Source organism: Paramormyrops kingsleyae, chromosome 1, assembly GCF_048594095.1.
Source record: "Paramormyrops kingsleyae isolate MSU_618 chromosome 1, PKINGS_0.4, whole genome shotgun sequence".
In the NCBI taxonomy this organism is placed as follows: domain Eukaryota; kingdom Metazoa; phylum Chordata; class Actinopteri; order Osteoglossiformes; family Mormyridae; genus Paramormyrops; species Paramormyrops kingsleyae.
Window position 1 is genome coordinate 12,412,738 of NC_132797.1, and position 16,107 is coordinate 12,428,844.

General features: G+C 43.7%; 1 protein-coding gene across 1 annotated transcript; it reads right to left on the bottom strand.

The window, feature by feature from the left end:
- Positions 1–1,421: 1,421 nt before the first annotated feature.
- On the bottom strand, positions 1,422–12,972 carry LOC111846528 (alpha-N-acetylneuraminide alpha-2,8-sialyltransferase-like). Its single transcript, XM_023816802.2, has 5 exons — positions 12,299–12,972; positions 9,820–9,964; positions 7,162–7,271; positions 6,008–6,100; positions 1,422–4,096 (listed from the first exon to the last, which is right to left on the bottom strand). The coding sequence occupies exons 1-5, from the start codon at positions 12,478–12,480 to the stop codon at positions 3,589–3,591; spliced, it is 1,038 nt and encodes a 345-aa protein (XP_023672570.1). The 5' UTR covers positions 12,481–12,972; the 3' UTR covers positions 1,422–3,588.
- Between the last annotated feature and the right edge of the window lie 3,135 nt (positions 12,973–16,107).

The following is a 16,107-nucleotide window of genomic DNA, read 5'->3' on the forward strand; positions in this document are numbered from 1 at the left end:
TTTCACACTTTTTGTCGTGTTTGCCTTATATAGCCCTCCCCCCCATCAGTTTCACTCTTGTCATGCTGGTTCCCCATCCATTTTCTGAAACCACTTGTCCTATTAAAGGTTACAGGGGGTCCGGAGCTTAATCTGGCAGCCAGGGGAACAAGACAAGGAACAACCCAGGATGGGGCACCAACCTATCACAGGGCACACTAACACACCAGTCACTCACATGCACACCTATGGGCAATTTGGTAACTCCGATTAATCTCAGCATGTTTTTGGACTGTGGGGGGTGGGTGGGGGAACTGGGGTAACCAGAGGAAACCCCACGACAACAAAGGGAGAACATGCAAACTCCACACATGTAGAGCCATGGCACAGACTCAAACCCTGACCCCAGAGGTGTGAGGTAACAGTGCTAACCACTGCACCACCATGCCCCCCCACTGACTGCCCCTTTCTGTTAAAAATATGGATCAGGGCTAGAAAAAAGTTTGATAATTATAAAAAGACACTGGGATGGAGATCAAACCAATGACTGGGATCTGTTTCACAGACAAAGTCATTAAAGTCTGTTAAAAGAAGCAAATCGAGGTTAATTTGTCTCCTGTTGCTTTTTAAATATGCTTAATTATTCTTACTCGATGAAGAATCCTCCAAGCTGGCGAGACAGACAGCACGGCTGACACAGAAACGAGAACATGAACTAGCAAACGCACGCACGCACCTGACTGATGTGCCTGCAAACATCAGGGTGCCACTCTAGTTTGCCGTACAACATCTACAACTAGGCCTCAAGAAAGTTCAGAATGACAGGACTCCCTATGCCTCAAGGCCACTCAATTAACAGTGCCAGCGTGACACTAAACTGGGTACAATTTTAATCTGCACCAAATAAATCGAGTCTGTGTTTTGTTTCCAGATGTAGCTGGTAGCTGACAATAGCCCACTGTTTCGATATTAAAGAAGAAAGTCTTCCGGGATGCAAGCAGCAGCAGTGAAATGGACCCTGCCCTGTGCCTCATGGGATGTCCATGTCCGTTCTCATTCGACGTTAGGAACTGCTAACAAGCTAGCTTCTGCATGAGCTTCAAGCTCCAAGCCAGAAAAATACCCCAAATGCAGCCTTCAGCAACAGAATCAGAGCAGGGTCTGTGACTGGCAAGTGAGTGTTTGGCAAGGGAGGGGCTGTCTGCAAATCACAGAGCGCAGGCTAAGGGTCTGAAGCCCCCACGTGGGCCAAAAAAGGCCCCGTGTGGACAATAAAACTGGAGATTAAAGATGGCGATTCAGACACTCTCACAAGTTCACAAGCGGTGTCCCAAAAGCACAAATATTATAATGGTAATTGTTTACGTCTGCCTACAGCAATATGCCTACAATACTCTGAAAAAAATAAGTTCACAAGACATAAAAAATGTACCCAAATCCAGTTTTAACATCACAAATGCATTGTTTTTATTTTCTTTTCTGGACAATTCCACTGGCATCCAGAAAACTTTGACACATTTTTCTCTTTTATTTAAACATGATTCTTGTAGACAAGCAGTGCCCTCCATCGTGATGGAAAGCTGACTGGCTCACTACAACCACAGACATGCGACTGAGACACTCATTCACAGCGTCCCATTGTAAACCATCATGACAGAAGCGCTATTCTCTACATTGACATACCCAAGCGGCGGACACAATTAAGACGACTCACAAAAGGTTTATTATTTTACCAGATTGAGTACTTAGGGGCAATTATTTCATTATTCACACCTCATTGTCTTTGACATAAAATATACTGCTAGGCTTTTTGGTAAAATGTGCTCTACAAGTGGCACAAGATGAGTCTCCTGAATTCCAGAAAGAAAAAACACCCCAAGAAGTACAACAGTAAAACCAGTAGCTTTTGAGTAGGTTCTACTGAATATGGCTCAGAAATCAAGTGTATGAAATAACAGTTAACAGTAAATGAAAAAAAAAATAAGATCCAATCGATTTAACAACATAAACTTTCTGGAACTCTATAAAATTACATTCTGCCTCTATAAAGTATTACGTCTTGACAATGAAAAGGCACTCAACCTTTTTTTTGAAAAGAAACACAGGTGAGAGGATATAATGAAATGTCTCTAACTGACAACCCCCCCCCCCCCCGCCATTCACCTTGAGGGGAACCTGGAGCTGCTGTGGTGTCCAGCGAGAAGGAGGAACGAGGCTTTGCACCCGTGACGCACGAACGTCCACCTCCACACCGCCATTAACAGCAGAACACGCAGAGGCCGTCTGAGGCCTATCGCTGAGAGAGGCCGATGTGGTGGTGAGTGCTTACGGACCCAGTGAAGAAAGAAGGCAGCATTGTAAAACACCAGACTCTAGGGTCCTAAATTAGATACAGAGCATGAATTAAACAGTCCCAGTGGAAAATTTCTTTCTCAATACAGAGACATTGTTTTTGTGTATTTTGTACTATACAAGGCTTTCAAGTGATAAGGGCATTTAACATACCACAGCATCCGTATCCAAACCAGGAGAAAAGCTTGATTCCACTTACAGGTTTGGCTGCGTGTTTATGGTTCATTTAGCTTATTTAACGATTACTGTGATGACTTGGTTTGTCATGGAAAATTACTTGTTCATTATCGTTAAATGGTTTTCTGAACATGTTACGTCACTTGCAAAACATCACCTTCCTGTTACCAAATGGCCCAACCACACAAAACACAAGGGGTAAAATTACGCTGAACATACTGTGATGCTCGTACAGTAACACATAAAATGACATAAAAAGCACCGTACAGACACACATACTGACTCCAAGTAGGCATTGTGCACGGCTGTCGTGCGTTCATGTTGCGTGGACAGGTGACCTGCACCTGAGCACGGCAGGTGGACAGACGTGTCGTCACGCCTTCCCCGCTCACGTTGTTTGGCACAATCTCGGTAAGGTCTCCACCTATACCTCACAAAACCCCCCAGTGAAGTACAGATGTCCTCCTTCATGAGCCGGGAAGTCGGTGGCTTGGGTGGTTAGCCCATAGCTAATTAACAACACTTCTTAAGTTTTTTTTTTTTTCTTCGTGAATTCTTTGTGTACATGGCAACCTGGTCCCTTATAAGTTAAATAAAAATACTGCAGCAAATCTAAATATAACAGCAATTTATCTTCAACTTGAAACCTTAGGGGTCTTGTACTTAAATAAAGTTAAATACTTGCTAAAAATGGCCATAATGTAACCGAAAATATTCACCGCAGCATTTTCTGTAGCAAATACATTTTTCTTGCCTCCCGTCTTCTAGATCGACTGACTTCAGTCATCGAAGAGGAGACTCCTCAGTGTGAAGCATTGCCCTGGATGTAATCTTTAATTCTCCATTGTTTATCTATTACTACTGGTTTTTGGCTGTTTTGAAAGTCTGCTGTTCCCTCTGGCTTCACCCAGGGGTTGGTGGCGGCGGTCATGCCTGCCTGTTATTGCATTAATGGTGAAACACAACCCAAGCCTGCAAAATGAAATAGAGAGAGAGAGAGAGAGAGACGGCAGGCACACCATGCAGATTTGTCATGGTCACTTCCAGCTGTTGGGCTGTAACGGGGGGGGGGGGTCCTGCTCACTCTCTTCCTCTCTCTGGCGTGACCTGTGTTCCGCCGCCCCCGCTGGAGCAGTCGCCCACATGCATTCGCAGCGTGCCGCTCTTGTGCAGATGCCACAGCTGCAGGAATTCCTCAGGCATGGCATGGAAGCCAGTGAAAGGCAGGACGTTGTCGTAGTAGTGGTGGCTGACGAAGTCGTCGCTCAGGCCCAAAGAAAAGGGCCAGAAGCCGTAGATGGTGACTTCCTCGCACAGCCCCAGCGCCAAGCTGACCAAGAAGAGGCCCGTGGAGAGGCGCTTGGCACGCACGCCGCGCCCCTTCCAGAACTTGCCCACGCTCTTCAAGAAGTCTGGGTTGGCGAAGAGCACCGTCAGGTTGGAGCTGCTGTCGGCGAGGGCGTGGTAGGCCCGCAGCGAGGGATCCGTGCCCGGCTTCATCGAGAAGGCCGGCATGTAGACGTAGCTAGACCCGTAGGACTTCATGCTCTCCACGAAAGACTTCCGCGACCACAGCAGGTTCTGGAATCTGGGTCACACATTCCGGAGACGTGACATTTCATCAGCAAGAAAGCTTTTAGGCAAACTGCTCATTTACAGCAGCCATATATTTTCAGCTAATCAATTCTTTCTCAATTTCATTAATTGAAAAGCCACGATGGCCCAAGCTTCTTCTCGCTCTCCTGCCCCAAACACTTTCTCATATTCATGAATTTGGCACCAGAAAGCACTGAAACCCTACAAGCACCATTTTGGGAACAAATAAGGACATTTCAGGAGTAAATAGGAGTATACTCAAATACATTCTGATTCATGAATAACACCATTGCAATTTCATGGAAATACTCTGGGCAAAAGTGAGGACCATGAAGTCGAAGCTTTTACTGTCAAAGTGTGACGTTATCCTGAGAAAAAAAAACATCAGACGCACACAATACCAGCAGTAAAAATAACCTGAATCCTATGCAGAGCTGTTAAACGCAAAGTGCTAAAACCTACAGTAACCAGTGTTTTTATTATAGAAGTGCTTGTTGGTCATGTAAAATATCAGACTGAATGAATCACACAAGAATTCAACAAAGGATGCAAAGCATAATGTTCAGAATGCCGTGTTATATATTGCATGGGATATTATAATTAAAATAAATATGCAGACTATGCAAATGTGCCAAATGGTGCTGTAGAGTGCACTGGGTATATGACGCAACATGGGCATGAACACAAGGCTGGTGTTTCTTGAGACAAAAAAACGCCATACAACTGAATTGGATAATATTCCAAGGAACTGAAAAGCAAATGTTAGCAGTTCTTTTTTAATCTTACGATTACTTACAAGATTCCGTAAATAGCCATTGTGCACCAGGTCGTGCCAGTTTTGTGTGCAAAATTCAGCCTTTCTTACGTGGTTGAGCCCTGTGATGCTAAAGGGGGAAGCTCATTAAATCATTCCGCTGTATCCAATTTGTAATTTAATGTTTTGATCTTGCAGTGCGTCTCTGTCAGGCCTGCAGAACAGGCCGAATCAGAGATCTGATGAAGATTCACCACACATCAATTATTCTTGCAATAAAGCCGCTCGCCTCACAAGACATGGGCTCCCTCCAACTGACTGCACTCAGCAACACCTCTCTTCTACCCAAATCAGCTGACAGAGCTGCCCTTTCCCCTGACTTTGCAAACTAGGAACCTAGCACACAATGCAATAGGAATCTATTCCTTTCCTAATAACATTGTAAAGAAAACAATGTGATTTCCATAGGATGTCAATATTTTAAGGTTTAAACTATAAAACAAAGGTTAATTTATATGGTCTTTCTATATCACAGATTTTCACCTATCACTGATGAGTCTGGAACATAACTTCCGCAATAGGCTGGGGATCACTGTACTCTCATTTTCCCGTGAAAAGTGAACCCAGATACCAAAAGCATATGTATATTCTATTAAATATGAAGAACTGCTGTGCTATTATAAATCTACACTAACACTGAGCAGGATTCTCTTTCAGTTCCTTTCTCTTGTTACACTTTGTGAGTCTAAGTTGCTGATGCCATTTAGATGGAGCCGGAACTCCTTATTCTGCACTATCACCCCAATGCAAATCCTCCCTGTGATGTCAAAGACGGCCTGCGGGGGGTGGAGTGTGGCGCAGCAGCTTAGGAGGGTGTACCCGTGATCAGAAGGTTGCTGGTTCATATCCCAAGTTTGTTAGGGTGATTTTACTGTTGGGTCCTTGAGCAAGGCCCTTAACACCCATCTGCTCAAAGGACTGTCCGACCCTGCTTTCTCAAAAAGTGTTTAGTTGTTTTGGATACTATCATCTGTTAAATAAATTTATATTGCACTTTATTTCCACACGGGCGAAGCCAGGCCTTGAAACAAAGCACTGCACACCAGCTGCAGCTCCATGTTCCTGGGCGGCGACAGGAGGAACACGCACCTTTTCTCAATGATGCTGGGGTTTGCTGTCACCAAGTGTGTCCTGGTCCCCACGTCTGCTGTGTAGTCCTTAGACAGCGGAGGAAGGTTACACCTACAGACAAACAGCACAGAAAGGGCAACTGTAGAAAACCGATAAACCGTTCTGTCATTCTCAGAAATGCTATTCTGCATATCACAGTTGTACTGAGCTATTTTTTTGTAATTGTGGCTTTCCTGTGAGCTTTCACAGGTCTGGCCATTCTCCTCCAACCACCATACTTTGTCAAATATGCAATGGATAAACATAACAATAGTGTGGCTGCTTCTGATGTGCTGGAGCCACAATGTCTCATCATAGCCTTTCTACTGCCAAGTCAAGCTGTAAATGAACCGCAACTGAATATATACAGCATGAAGACAGCTTCATGCTGTATATATTCAGTTGCGGCCATATTATTAACTCTTTGGCGAAGCAGGGCGCATTAGCAAGCAGCTGTATTATACACTCGGTGGCCAGTTAATTAAGTATACTGCTTCACAATTTACTCCCAGCAAATGCGCTCACAATTTTTTGCAATCCTTGTAGAGAAAATTCCAATTTAGTTCTCTTATTCCTGGACATCCTAAGCACAATAAACTAGAATAAAGTCTAGACTAATTTTCTACTATATTCCCAGCTTTAAAAACAAGAAAGAGATATGAAAAGTGTTTCAGTTCAAAGGTTAAATGCTAAATTGGTTTCATTATTATTATTTTTCAGGATATAGAGGAATTAATCTGCTAGTGGATCAGACCCAGCGCTGGTGCAACCCGATCTCACGAATTTTCGTGCAGCCATCACGACATAAAATCTATTTAACCGTGCTGTAATCACGTTTTCGGCTTTTTTTACGTGCTGGGGCAACGTTTCCCCTCCCTATGTGTTTTAATGGGCAGTGCCTAACACCGCCACTATGAGCGCTAACTGGTGACTAAGGGACGGGAAAGTCATGCATCCCCAGAATCCTATTGTGTTTTTCGTGATCTGATAACGCTTTCGATAACGTGTGACGCGACCTTGCAAAACAGCGCTTGGATTTTACTTCTGTTGCATGAATGAGTTAGTGTATGGAGGGAAATTCGTGAGAAAATTCGTGAGATCGGGTTGGCTGGTGACGGGCATATCTGTCTGACCTCATGATGAAGTCGGCCTGGTCGATATCCTTGCCACAGCCGCTCCTCTTCAGGACCCCGCCGTTGCCAACGACGGAGCACTTCTTCAGCGGGAGCTGCAACGGCGTCTCCTAGCAACACAAGAGTGCACGCGCACGTGCTGCTAAACGTGTCTCTGCATGCGCCCGGATGAATCGTTAGTGACAACTGCGCGGCTTTGGATCAGTTAACTCCAGCTGTGGAGGTATAGACCTCACAGACGTGGCTGGTGATATTTTAACTTGGAGCTGCTGGACCAACTCACGCAACCCAGAAGGTCACCAGGCAACTCAAGACAACAAGGGATGTTCCTGTGCAATAAGTGATTCATTGTGTGGGTCAGGTAACATATTTCTTAAACTTACACTTTGTGGTGAGGTTGCCATTGCACTGGACGCTCGCACCATTTAATAGACCATTAAGCACCATTAAGCACAGCCCAGCATCACCGGACCAATCGGCCAGGCCACCTACTCCTGGGTATTATATCCCAGCCACAGTCTGAAGCCATGTTGTAGGTGGCAGGGTGGTTAAGGAAACAGGCCAAGTTGTCCTGGGGTGGGGAGGATCCTGACATCACTACATAGCAAAGTAAATATACTGAGCTAACCATGGCATGGTGGTACAGTGTTAGTACTGTTGCCTCACACTTGTAAGACTGGGGGCTGAGTCTCCACCCTGGCTTATGTGTGGAGTTTGCATGTTGTTGTGGGGTGTCGTCTGCCCCCGTCAGGTCTGCGAGTAGATTTCCACAAGACTGTCAGCTTTGCAGAACAATGGCAACGTGAAGAAGCAGGTAACATGCAAACTTCCTAGTTTAAAGAGAGGGGTGGAGCAGGGACATCTGGGGGCGGAGCAAAGTCAGGTGACCAGTTCCTTTAATCCTGCAGTCACTCATACACATTATACACTCTCATGTTCCCTCCCGCCCATAGGAATATCCAACACATGTAGGCCACCAAACCAGAACTTATTACACATTCTTGAGTTCCAAAGTCAGCCCTGTGGTTCCATGGCTGGTTCCCCTCTGATTTTCAGACCCCAAACAAAGGCCCATGTGTCTCTATTATTTTGCTGTCACTACCAAGGACAATCACACACCCCCCAAGCAGCATATTAAGCTGGTGGAGGTACTCTACACACAACCGGTATGCCCATGTGATCGGAGCTAGCCACCCAGTGAACTCTCCAGTAACACCCCATAACCCCCATTTCCCATAATGTCACCGGCCTGCTGTCAGTGGATGTCAGATCAGTCTAAATGTGGCAGATGGACAGACTCCAAGTTTGCTGTGTGTCTCTACCTTCTGCTTTATTTCTGCCCACTGCAGTGGCTTCCTAATTCCCGTAAGGCTCCTTCTGTTGCAATTCACAGGGCTGACGATCAATGGACAGGAAGCAGCAGACGACACATGCTGTTCACATTGTCACGTTTCTCTCCTTCACAGGCGGCCATGCTGGAGCTACACTGTAGGCAGGATGACTTTTTATCTCTTTATTTATGGAATGTGCAAGCGAGTCCAGCATCCCACTGTCCAAATGAGTCGACCCTCGGTGATGTTTTTAGCACTTAACTAGTTAGGTATTCATATCTAATGCCCATCTTCCATAAATACAGATGCAGCACAAGGTCAGGAGACAGGGGATACCCTAAAGTGAATGCCAGTCCATTTCAAGGTGTATTAAATATCTACATGACAGCAAATTCTAATTATACAGTATGTTACAGAGAAAACTAGACGAATATTAAATAGCTAAATTTGACACAAAACCCAAAACAGAACGAAACCTACAAAGCACTGAAGTGCAAAATAAGCTTCGGTGCGGATGATAAATTAACAGATTCAGGATTGTTTCACTATAAGTCCATTTCCCAAATTAGCTCTGAGACTTGCTCCGTGAATTTTGAATGGGCTACATGACAAATAACTTTATTAGGCCCCGCATGGCACAAAACTACCAGCTGGAAAAAGAAAATGTTAAACTTGGAAATTTATGATGGGAGAAGTGGTCAATGTCGGCATGCAAACCTCTAGCCGCTGACACCTGGAAACGACAGGGTGAGCTAGCTTTTGTGCGTAATCCACTCAGCAGTAAGCTGTTTAAAAGTGAAAGGAACTTAATGTCTTCCTTAAAATAAAAGTGCAATTTATAAACTTGTTATTTCAAGACCAGCGTGGCATCAACATTATTTTTGTAAGATTTATAACCGGCAAAGGTAAGGTACAAGAATTACTCTGTGCAACAGGAACTGTGTTATTTCACTAATATGAGTGCTGCTCCATTTGGGTGTAAAACAGGAATTTAATCTGACTCATAAATATTTACTACATATGACAGTTCTGCTTAATTCAAATTCAACCCAGAACCTTGTAGGAGTGAGTCTACAGTGCTATTAATGTGCGTTATTAATGTATATTAATGTATTATGTGTATGTATTAAAGTTGTTAATGTATGTTGGGATGTTAAGGTATAGTTACGTGCTGCTTATGAATGTTTTACAAATGCATTATTAAGGTGCACTGAATGTATTATAAAGGTATCATGAAGGTGCAGTTAATGAAAAGCGTTACCAAATTGATTTCGGATTGATGTCATTGATACCATTGATATCAGAATGGATACAGATTCTTTCTTACTTGTACAAAAAGGGAATAGGTGTCATTATTCACTGTATGCCAGTAGAATAGCTCTCCATCGTACCACAGCACCGTCCCCAGGCCAGTGTTCTCCTTAGTCACGGCAAACATGTTCCGGGGGTCACAGCATTCTTTCAGCAGCTCTCTGTGGAGAAATTGAAAGAATGTAAATAAAAATCAATGGCTGCTGAGCCACCAGAATGACTGACCATTATAAACTACTCACGGGGACAGATACACAAATTATGTGCCTGGGCAGTGTTACATGCAAATGCATCTCTTTCTTAACCCATGACATAATAAAATAAACAAAATTGGTAATGATTAAGCAACAATTTTTTTGCCATATTTGCATACTGCAACAATAATCTATGCCAGCTCCCTAGACATACACTACCTTCACGTTTTAGTGACGTTCACTAAACAAGTCTCAGTATAAAGAATGGCACCCTCAGTGTATTTCAAAGGTTCAACAATCTCGAGAAAAGAAATTCACCCAAAACCTGTTCACAGACTGTTTTAGTACAATTTTCATTTACAAATCACAAGTTGATGGTTCAAAAGGACATCAGAATTACAGTACTGCCCAAAAGAAACCAACTGTATAAAAATAAATGTATATAAAAAGAGAACACTCAAAAACAAACCAATGAGAAGAAAACAGGTCAAAGGTCAAAACATGAAGAGCATCTGCATATGAAGAGACAGCCTTGTTTTCTGGAAGAAAAAAAAAATGCATCTATCCACTCATCAAATTGCACATGGAAAATGCACATTTTAAACCACTCAGGAAATCAGGGCTCACAAACAGCTTTATTTGTTTCCTACCAAAGGCCTAAATATTTGCCTCTCCGAAGAGCCTGTCCAAAGCCTGCCAGGGGTTGCTGGCTAGCAGTATTGTAGCAATTCTAAAGTAATATTATGTGCAAAACATTTGTTATAAAATTACTTGTCAGAGAGCTGGTAAGTTAAGCTTTAGAGAGCACAGCCTACAAACAATCCAACTGCAATTAAAGGTTGTGTCAAGTTCTTTTAACTAGCAAATTTTAGTAAAAAAAAAAAAAAAAAGCATAAAATCTGTGTCTGAGAGCAAATCTGAACAATAGCTACAGTAACCCAAGTTACAGCAAAGTTTGGTCGTGATAATGGATGTGCTTCACCAGCCTTGACTGACTGATGCCCTCAGAGAGGCAGCAAAAGGACGGACGAGGGGGGGGGGGGGGGGGGGGGGCAATGGCCTGCAGCCCTGAGCTAGGAGGGGGGGCTCCCAAGGGTGGCCCATTACATAGTACATTGCAATGACAAATCTGCTTTATTTGTGTAATCTATTTTTCACAAAAGTGAAAATAAAGGTCTTGTGTTTATTAAATTCTCTTTGTTGATATTATAAATTTACATTTCACAGTAAAATAAAGGTAATTAATTTTATCATGTTGGGGGAGGGGGAGTTGGAGAGCCCCATGGAGTTTTTTGCCAAGGGCTCCCAGAGTCCCTAGAAACGCCTCTGGATGCACTTACTCATCATCAGTTGCATGTCCTTAAGAAGAGTCACAAACAATAAACTGATAAAAATTGCAAATGACAAGAAAATGAATAGAAAAGTATGTGGTTTGCCTGGACAATTTCAGGGAAGCCCTGAGGTTAACAGTCGATAGAAACGCTGCTGAAAAGGGGGTATTTTTCTTAGGCCTATTGAAAAATAACATAACAAACACATGGTCACACGACAGTGAGTACTATTGTTATTTTATGAATAAAGTTGACTTATGCCACGGTTGTAACAACTCAGAAAAGTCACAAAGGACCCAGTTCGTGTCCCCAAAACCACTAATATAGTAAAAATTGTCTCACTTTTAAGGTTGACTAGATATATTTATGGTCGTATGTCGTACCATTAATATACACAGTGTAATTGTGTGAAACACAATCGTTTAGCGGTCAAATGTCGCATCACGGAAAATTAATTTCATGTACCTATCGTTTCATGGTTTATTATTTAGAAATAAAATTGTAATTTTAGGTTTTTGCTATTGTAATTATATTCTAAGCCACCGAGACACGGTTTTACTGAAATTTACGGATAAACAAATATGACTTCTGTAACCACTTATTCTGAACAAGCATTTAAACTTTTCAACAGCGCTAGATGTTAAATGTAAGTATTGTAAAACACAAAACTGTAACATTTTGTTGTGATGTAATTACTACTAAAAAAAAATGTACTACAGCCCGTATAAAAAGTAACCAGGCCGATGAGGAAGGTGCGGCGTAATATGCTGTCATCGCCGGATAAAATGCTCATCACTGATTGCAGTAATTACTCTGTCACCAAATGTACAAAACAAGAACAAAAGTAAATGCCATTTAAAATGACGCAATTCGTAAATGTAATACAACCAAGATACATCCCGGACATCGTACTGTTGTCGCATAACTTCTTTTTCCAGCGAGACGGACTTTTTAACGGTAGGAAATATACCTGAATAAATGGATGCTTGTTTCGTTTTTCTTCCATGTTTGTCCCTGCTGTAAGACTTTATTTACAATCTCCTTATCGCTCGGGAACCTGTACACCGGGTATTTGTACATCCAGCACAGCACGATGACACACAGTGCCACAGATACAGACAACTTGCTCCTATGCCATCTCACAAACATCATTACCGAAGAGGTTGATATTATTTAATTAAGCATTCAAAGTCATTGAAATATGTATCGGTGAAGATATAGTCTTCAAAAATGGCAAAGTCCACATCGGCTGTTTAATTTTGGAGCGATTTGATTTTTTTGTTTTCCATGTAAAAAAATGGGAATCGGAATTTGAGTCCAGGAATTATTTTCGTCGACACGGACAAAATCCTTGGTTTTCAGCAGAGCCCACTCCCGTTTTGATGAAATGCACAGGATTTTAGTTGGCTGAGCAAAAATACGCCATCATCAAGCAATCTTTGTGACCGCTAAAGCAAAGGGGGATGCATTTTGATCTACGGTGGCAAGATACTGCGTCTTGTTATGCTGCATCCCCAGTTATATGTATATACAAAAATCCTCCGCAGCCCCCTTGAGAAGGACAACCCTGATCCTCATTGCCCGTCGTCAGCGTCTGCACATCCCTTAAAAACCCAGCCCCGCGCCGTTATCCAGTCGCCCTTGCGCTCTCTCCCCTTCTCTCGCTGCCCCCCTCTCTCTCTCCGACGGGCAGATCCGCAGCGGGCTTCCGACGGGAACAAAGCGCCGCTTCTCTTCTCTGCATGCATGCCCTGCTACTGCCCCAGAGCGGGGCGTCCGCGGACGTCTGCTGCCCTCAGCTGGGCATTTCTCCGGTACTGACCGTGACTGGAAATTTGTGATTGTGACGTGATGCTGGGACCGCTGATAAAGTTCAGGAGCCAAAACCGTAAGTTTCTGGAAGCTGATGGTGCATGAGGCTTCCCTGCAGAGTAGCCTAGTCTATATATAGAGCATATGCTCTCTCTGAAGAATGTGCACTTTATATCCTAAATATTACATTATACCACAGCTGATGTCAACTGGTGATTTACTACTAACTACCAACTTTAATAAATCAAAAGGAGCAGCCTTGTAATCTGTTATCACCTGAATGCACTGGCGGATGTGGCAGGGGATTCAGGCGATAACAGATTACAAGGCTGCTCCTCCACTGTGTGACAACAACCCACATCTGCTAAATAAACTCAACAGTTTTTTTCGGTAGATTTGCAAGAAATGACAACACCCCTGCAATCAAAGCTAATCCTCACCCTTATGAAAAAACACTGAGCCTCAACGTGGCTGATGTCCAGAAAACCCTGAGGAAGGTGAACACACGGTAGGCAGCAGGCCCAGACGACATTCCAGGATGAGTACTCAGGGAGTGTGCTGACCAGCTGGCACACGTCCTTACGGACATCTTCAATACCTCACTGGTGCAGGCTGTTGTTCCATCATGTTTCAAGTCTGCTACTATTATACCAGTGCCCAAAAAATCCACCATCACATGTCTTAATGACTACCGTCCTGTTGCACTTACTCCCATAATGATGAAGTGCTTCGAGAGGCTGGTTAAAGACACATCATCTCTACACTGCACCCTATATTTGACCCATTTCAGTTTGCTTAACGGCCAAACCGCTCCAGAGAAGACGCCATTTTCTCTTCTCTTCACCTGAGCCTTGCACATTTGGAGGACAAGAACACTCATGTATGAATGCTGTTTGTTGATTTTAGTTCAGCGTTCAATACGATAAATAATCATCCCCCAGCAGCTGGTGAGCAAACTGGGCCCGCTGGGTATCAGCACACCCATGTGCAACTGGCTGCTGGACTTCCTCACTGCCAGGCCACAGTCAGTGAGACTGGGTAACAACATCTCCAGCTCCATCTCTCTCTCCATCGGTTCCCCTCAGGACTGTGTCCTCAGTCCTTTGTTGTTCACGTTGCTGACTCACGACTGCTGTGCTGCATCTGCCTCGAATCACATCATAAAATACGCGGATGACACAACAGTGGTGGGTCTCATTAGGAACGACAACGACCTGCCCTATAGAGAGGAGGTGAAGCGACTGGTGGGATGGTGCAGGGATAACAACCCGATCCTGAATGTCGAGAAGACCAAGGAGATGATCATCGACTTCAGGAGGAAACAGCCCAGTCATTCACCACCTGTCATTGACAACAATGAGGTGGTCAGCAGCATCAAATTCCTGGGGGTGCAGATAACTGGAAAACTGGACTGGTCACCAAACACAACTGCACTGGTACAGTAAAACGGGCTCAGCAGCAGCTGCATTTCCTGCGCAGGATGAAGAGAGCACACCTTTCCTCTCTCATCCTCACCACCTTCTACCGAGGCACCATAGAGAGCGTGCTGACCAGCTGTATCTCCATCTGGTTTGGCAGCTCAAAATCCTCAGACGCTGCAGAGAGTGGTGAGGATTGCAGAGGATCATCGGGACTTCTCTTCCATCCATCCAGGACATTGCACTCAAACACTGTCTCAGCAGAGCCCGTGACATCATCAGGGACTCTGCCCGCCCCCACCCAGGTCTGTTCTCCCTGCTGCCTTCTGGGAAGAGGCTTTGCAGGGTCAGGACCAGGACAGTCAGATTCTGTAACAGTTTCATTCCTCAAGCCATTAGACTCCTGAACTCTTAACTCATGACAGCCCCTCCCCAACCCCCTCCCCAACCCCCTCCCCACACTCCCCCTCTCTCCATCCATGCACATGTCACTTTTTCAAGAACTTTATGCACTATATGTCTTGCACTAAACCGATACGGTGATGCACACTGTTTTTTGCTGCTATACTGTGGTTAATATGTTATTTCCACTTATTTCTGTAAGCATAAAATGCAACGAAATTTCGTTCTGATGTGCACTAACCAGTGTATTTCTGAATGACAATAAAAGTGGCTATTCTATTCTATTCTATTCTATTCCATTATAAATGTCCAATCATTTTGCAAGTAAATCTTTATCTTTGACAGACTCGCATCCGCTCTTGATGTAGTGATCTCCGCACTGAGCTCATCTTTATTGGCTGACAGATGAGTCGATGTGGATTCAGTGACCTATTTGGCCTGGGTTAGGGATCTGTAGGCCTGGACGTGTCACATGGTTTCCACCGATTAGTTTCTCAGTGACTCCCTGTGATCTACTTCAAGATTAAGACAGTGATCAATGGAAGTGTCACAGTTTAGAGCAGATGTATCCCACATGCTTCCGTGCAAGGCACGGGCCTCTGGATTATGTCGCTGGACTGTGTACTGTATCACAGCAGTGGATACGTCCTCTGCATACCGCACCCCCCTCATTTAATTGGCTGAGTGACACTATTTATGGAACGGAGAAGTTTTCCCAAATGTACTTTGCAAATTTTAGTAGTTCCCACAACTACATAAATACTCCCCCTCCCCAGGGAATTTCATAGTTTACATAGTTTTTTTCTCAATCATAACATTTCGCCAGTCTTGTCACAAACATGTCGTCAACCCCGGGTAAAAGGCTAAACTCTTATTTGTACCATCTATAAATTTTTAAAAAGAATACTTAGGGTGAGCCCCATCACTTTGAAAGTCATTTAACAATTTGATGCAGGTATTGTAAGGGAACCAAAAAAAAAAAAAAAAAAAACACAAAAATGAACTCACCAGAAGCTTATTCAGAGCTCCTTAAAAGCCAGCTAAGTAAACCTAATTGAGCTACTTAAGTATTCACGCTGATGTAAAAGGTAATTGTGCTCCTAAACTATTATCCCTTCATTACATTGCCATATTTATCTGTCGGATG

Excerpts from the sequence above, each read along its gene's own strand:
- LOC111846528 (XM_023816802.2), bottom strand. The coding sequence starts at position 12,480 with ATGATGTTTGTGAGATGGCATAGGAGCAAGTTGTCTGTATCTGTGGCA. Across the intron at positions 7,272-9,819 it reads CCTATTCCCTTTTTGTACAA|GAGACGCCGTTGCAGCTCCC; the intron begins GTAAGAAAGAAT and ends TTGTGTTGCTAG. Across the intron at positions 6,101-7,161 it reads CAGGCCGACTTCATCATGAG|GTGTAACCTTCCTCCGCTGT; the intron begins GTCAGACAGATA and ends GTTTGTCTGTAG.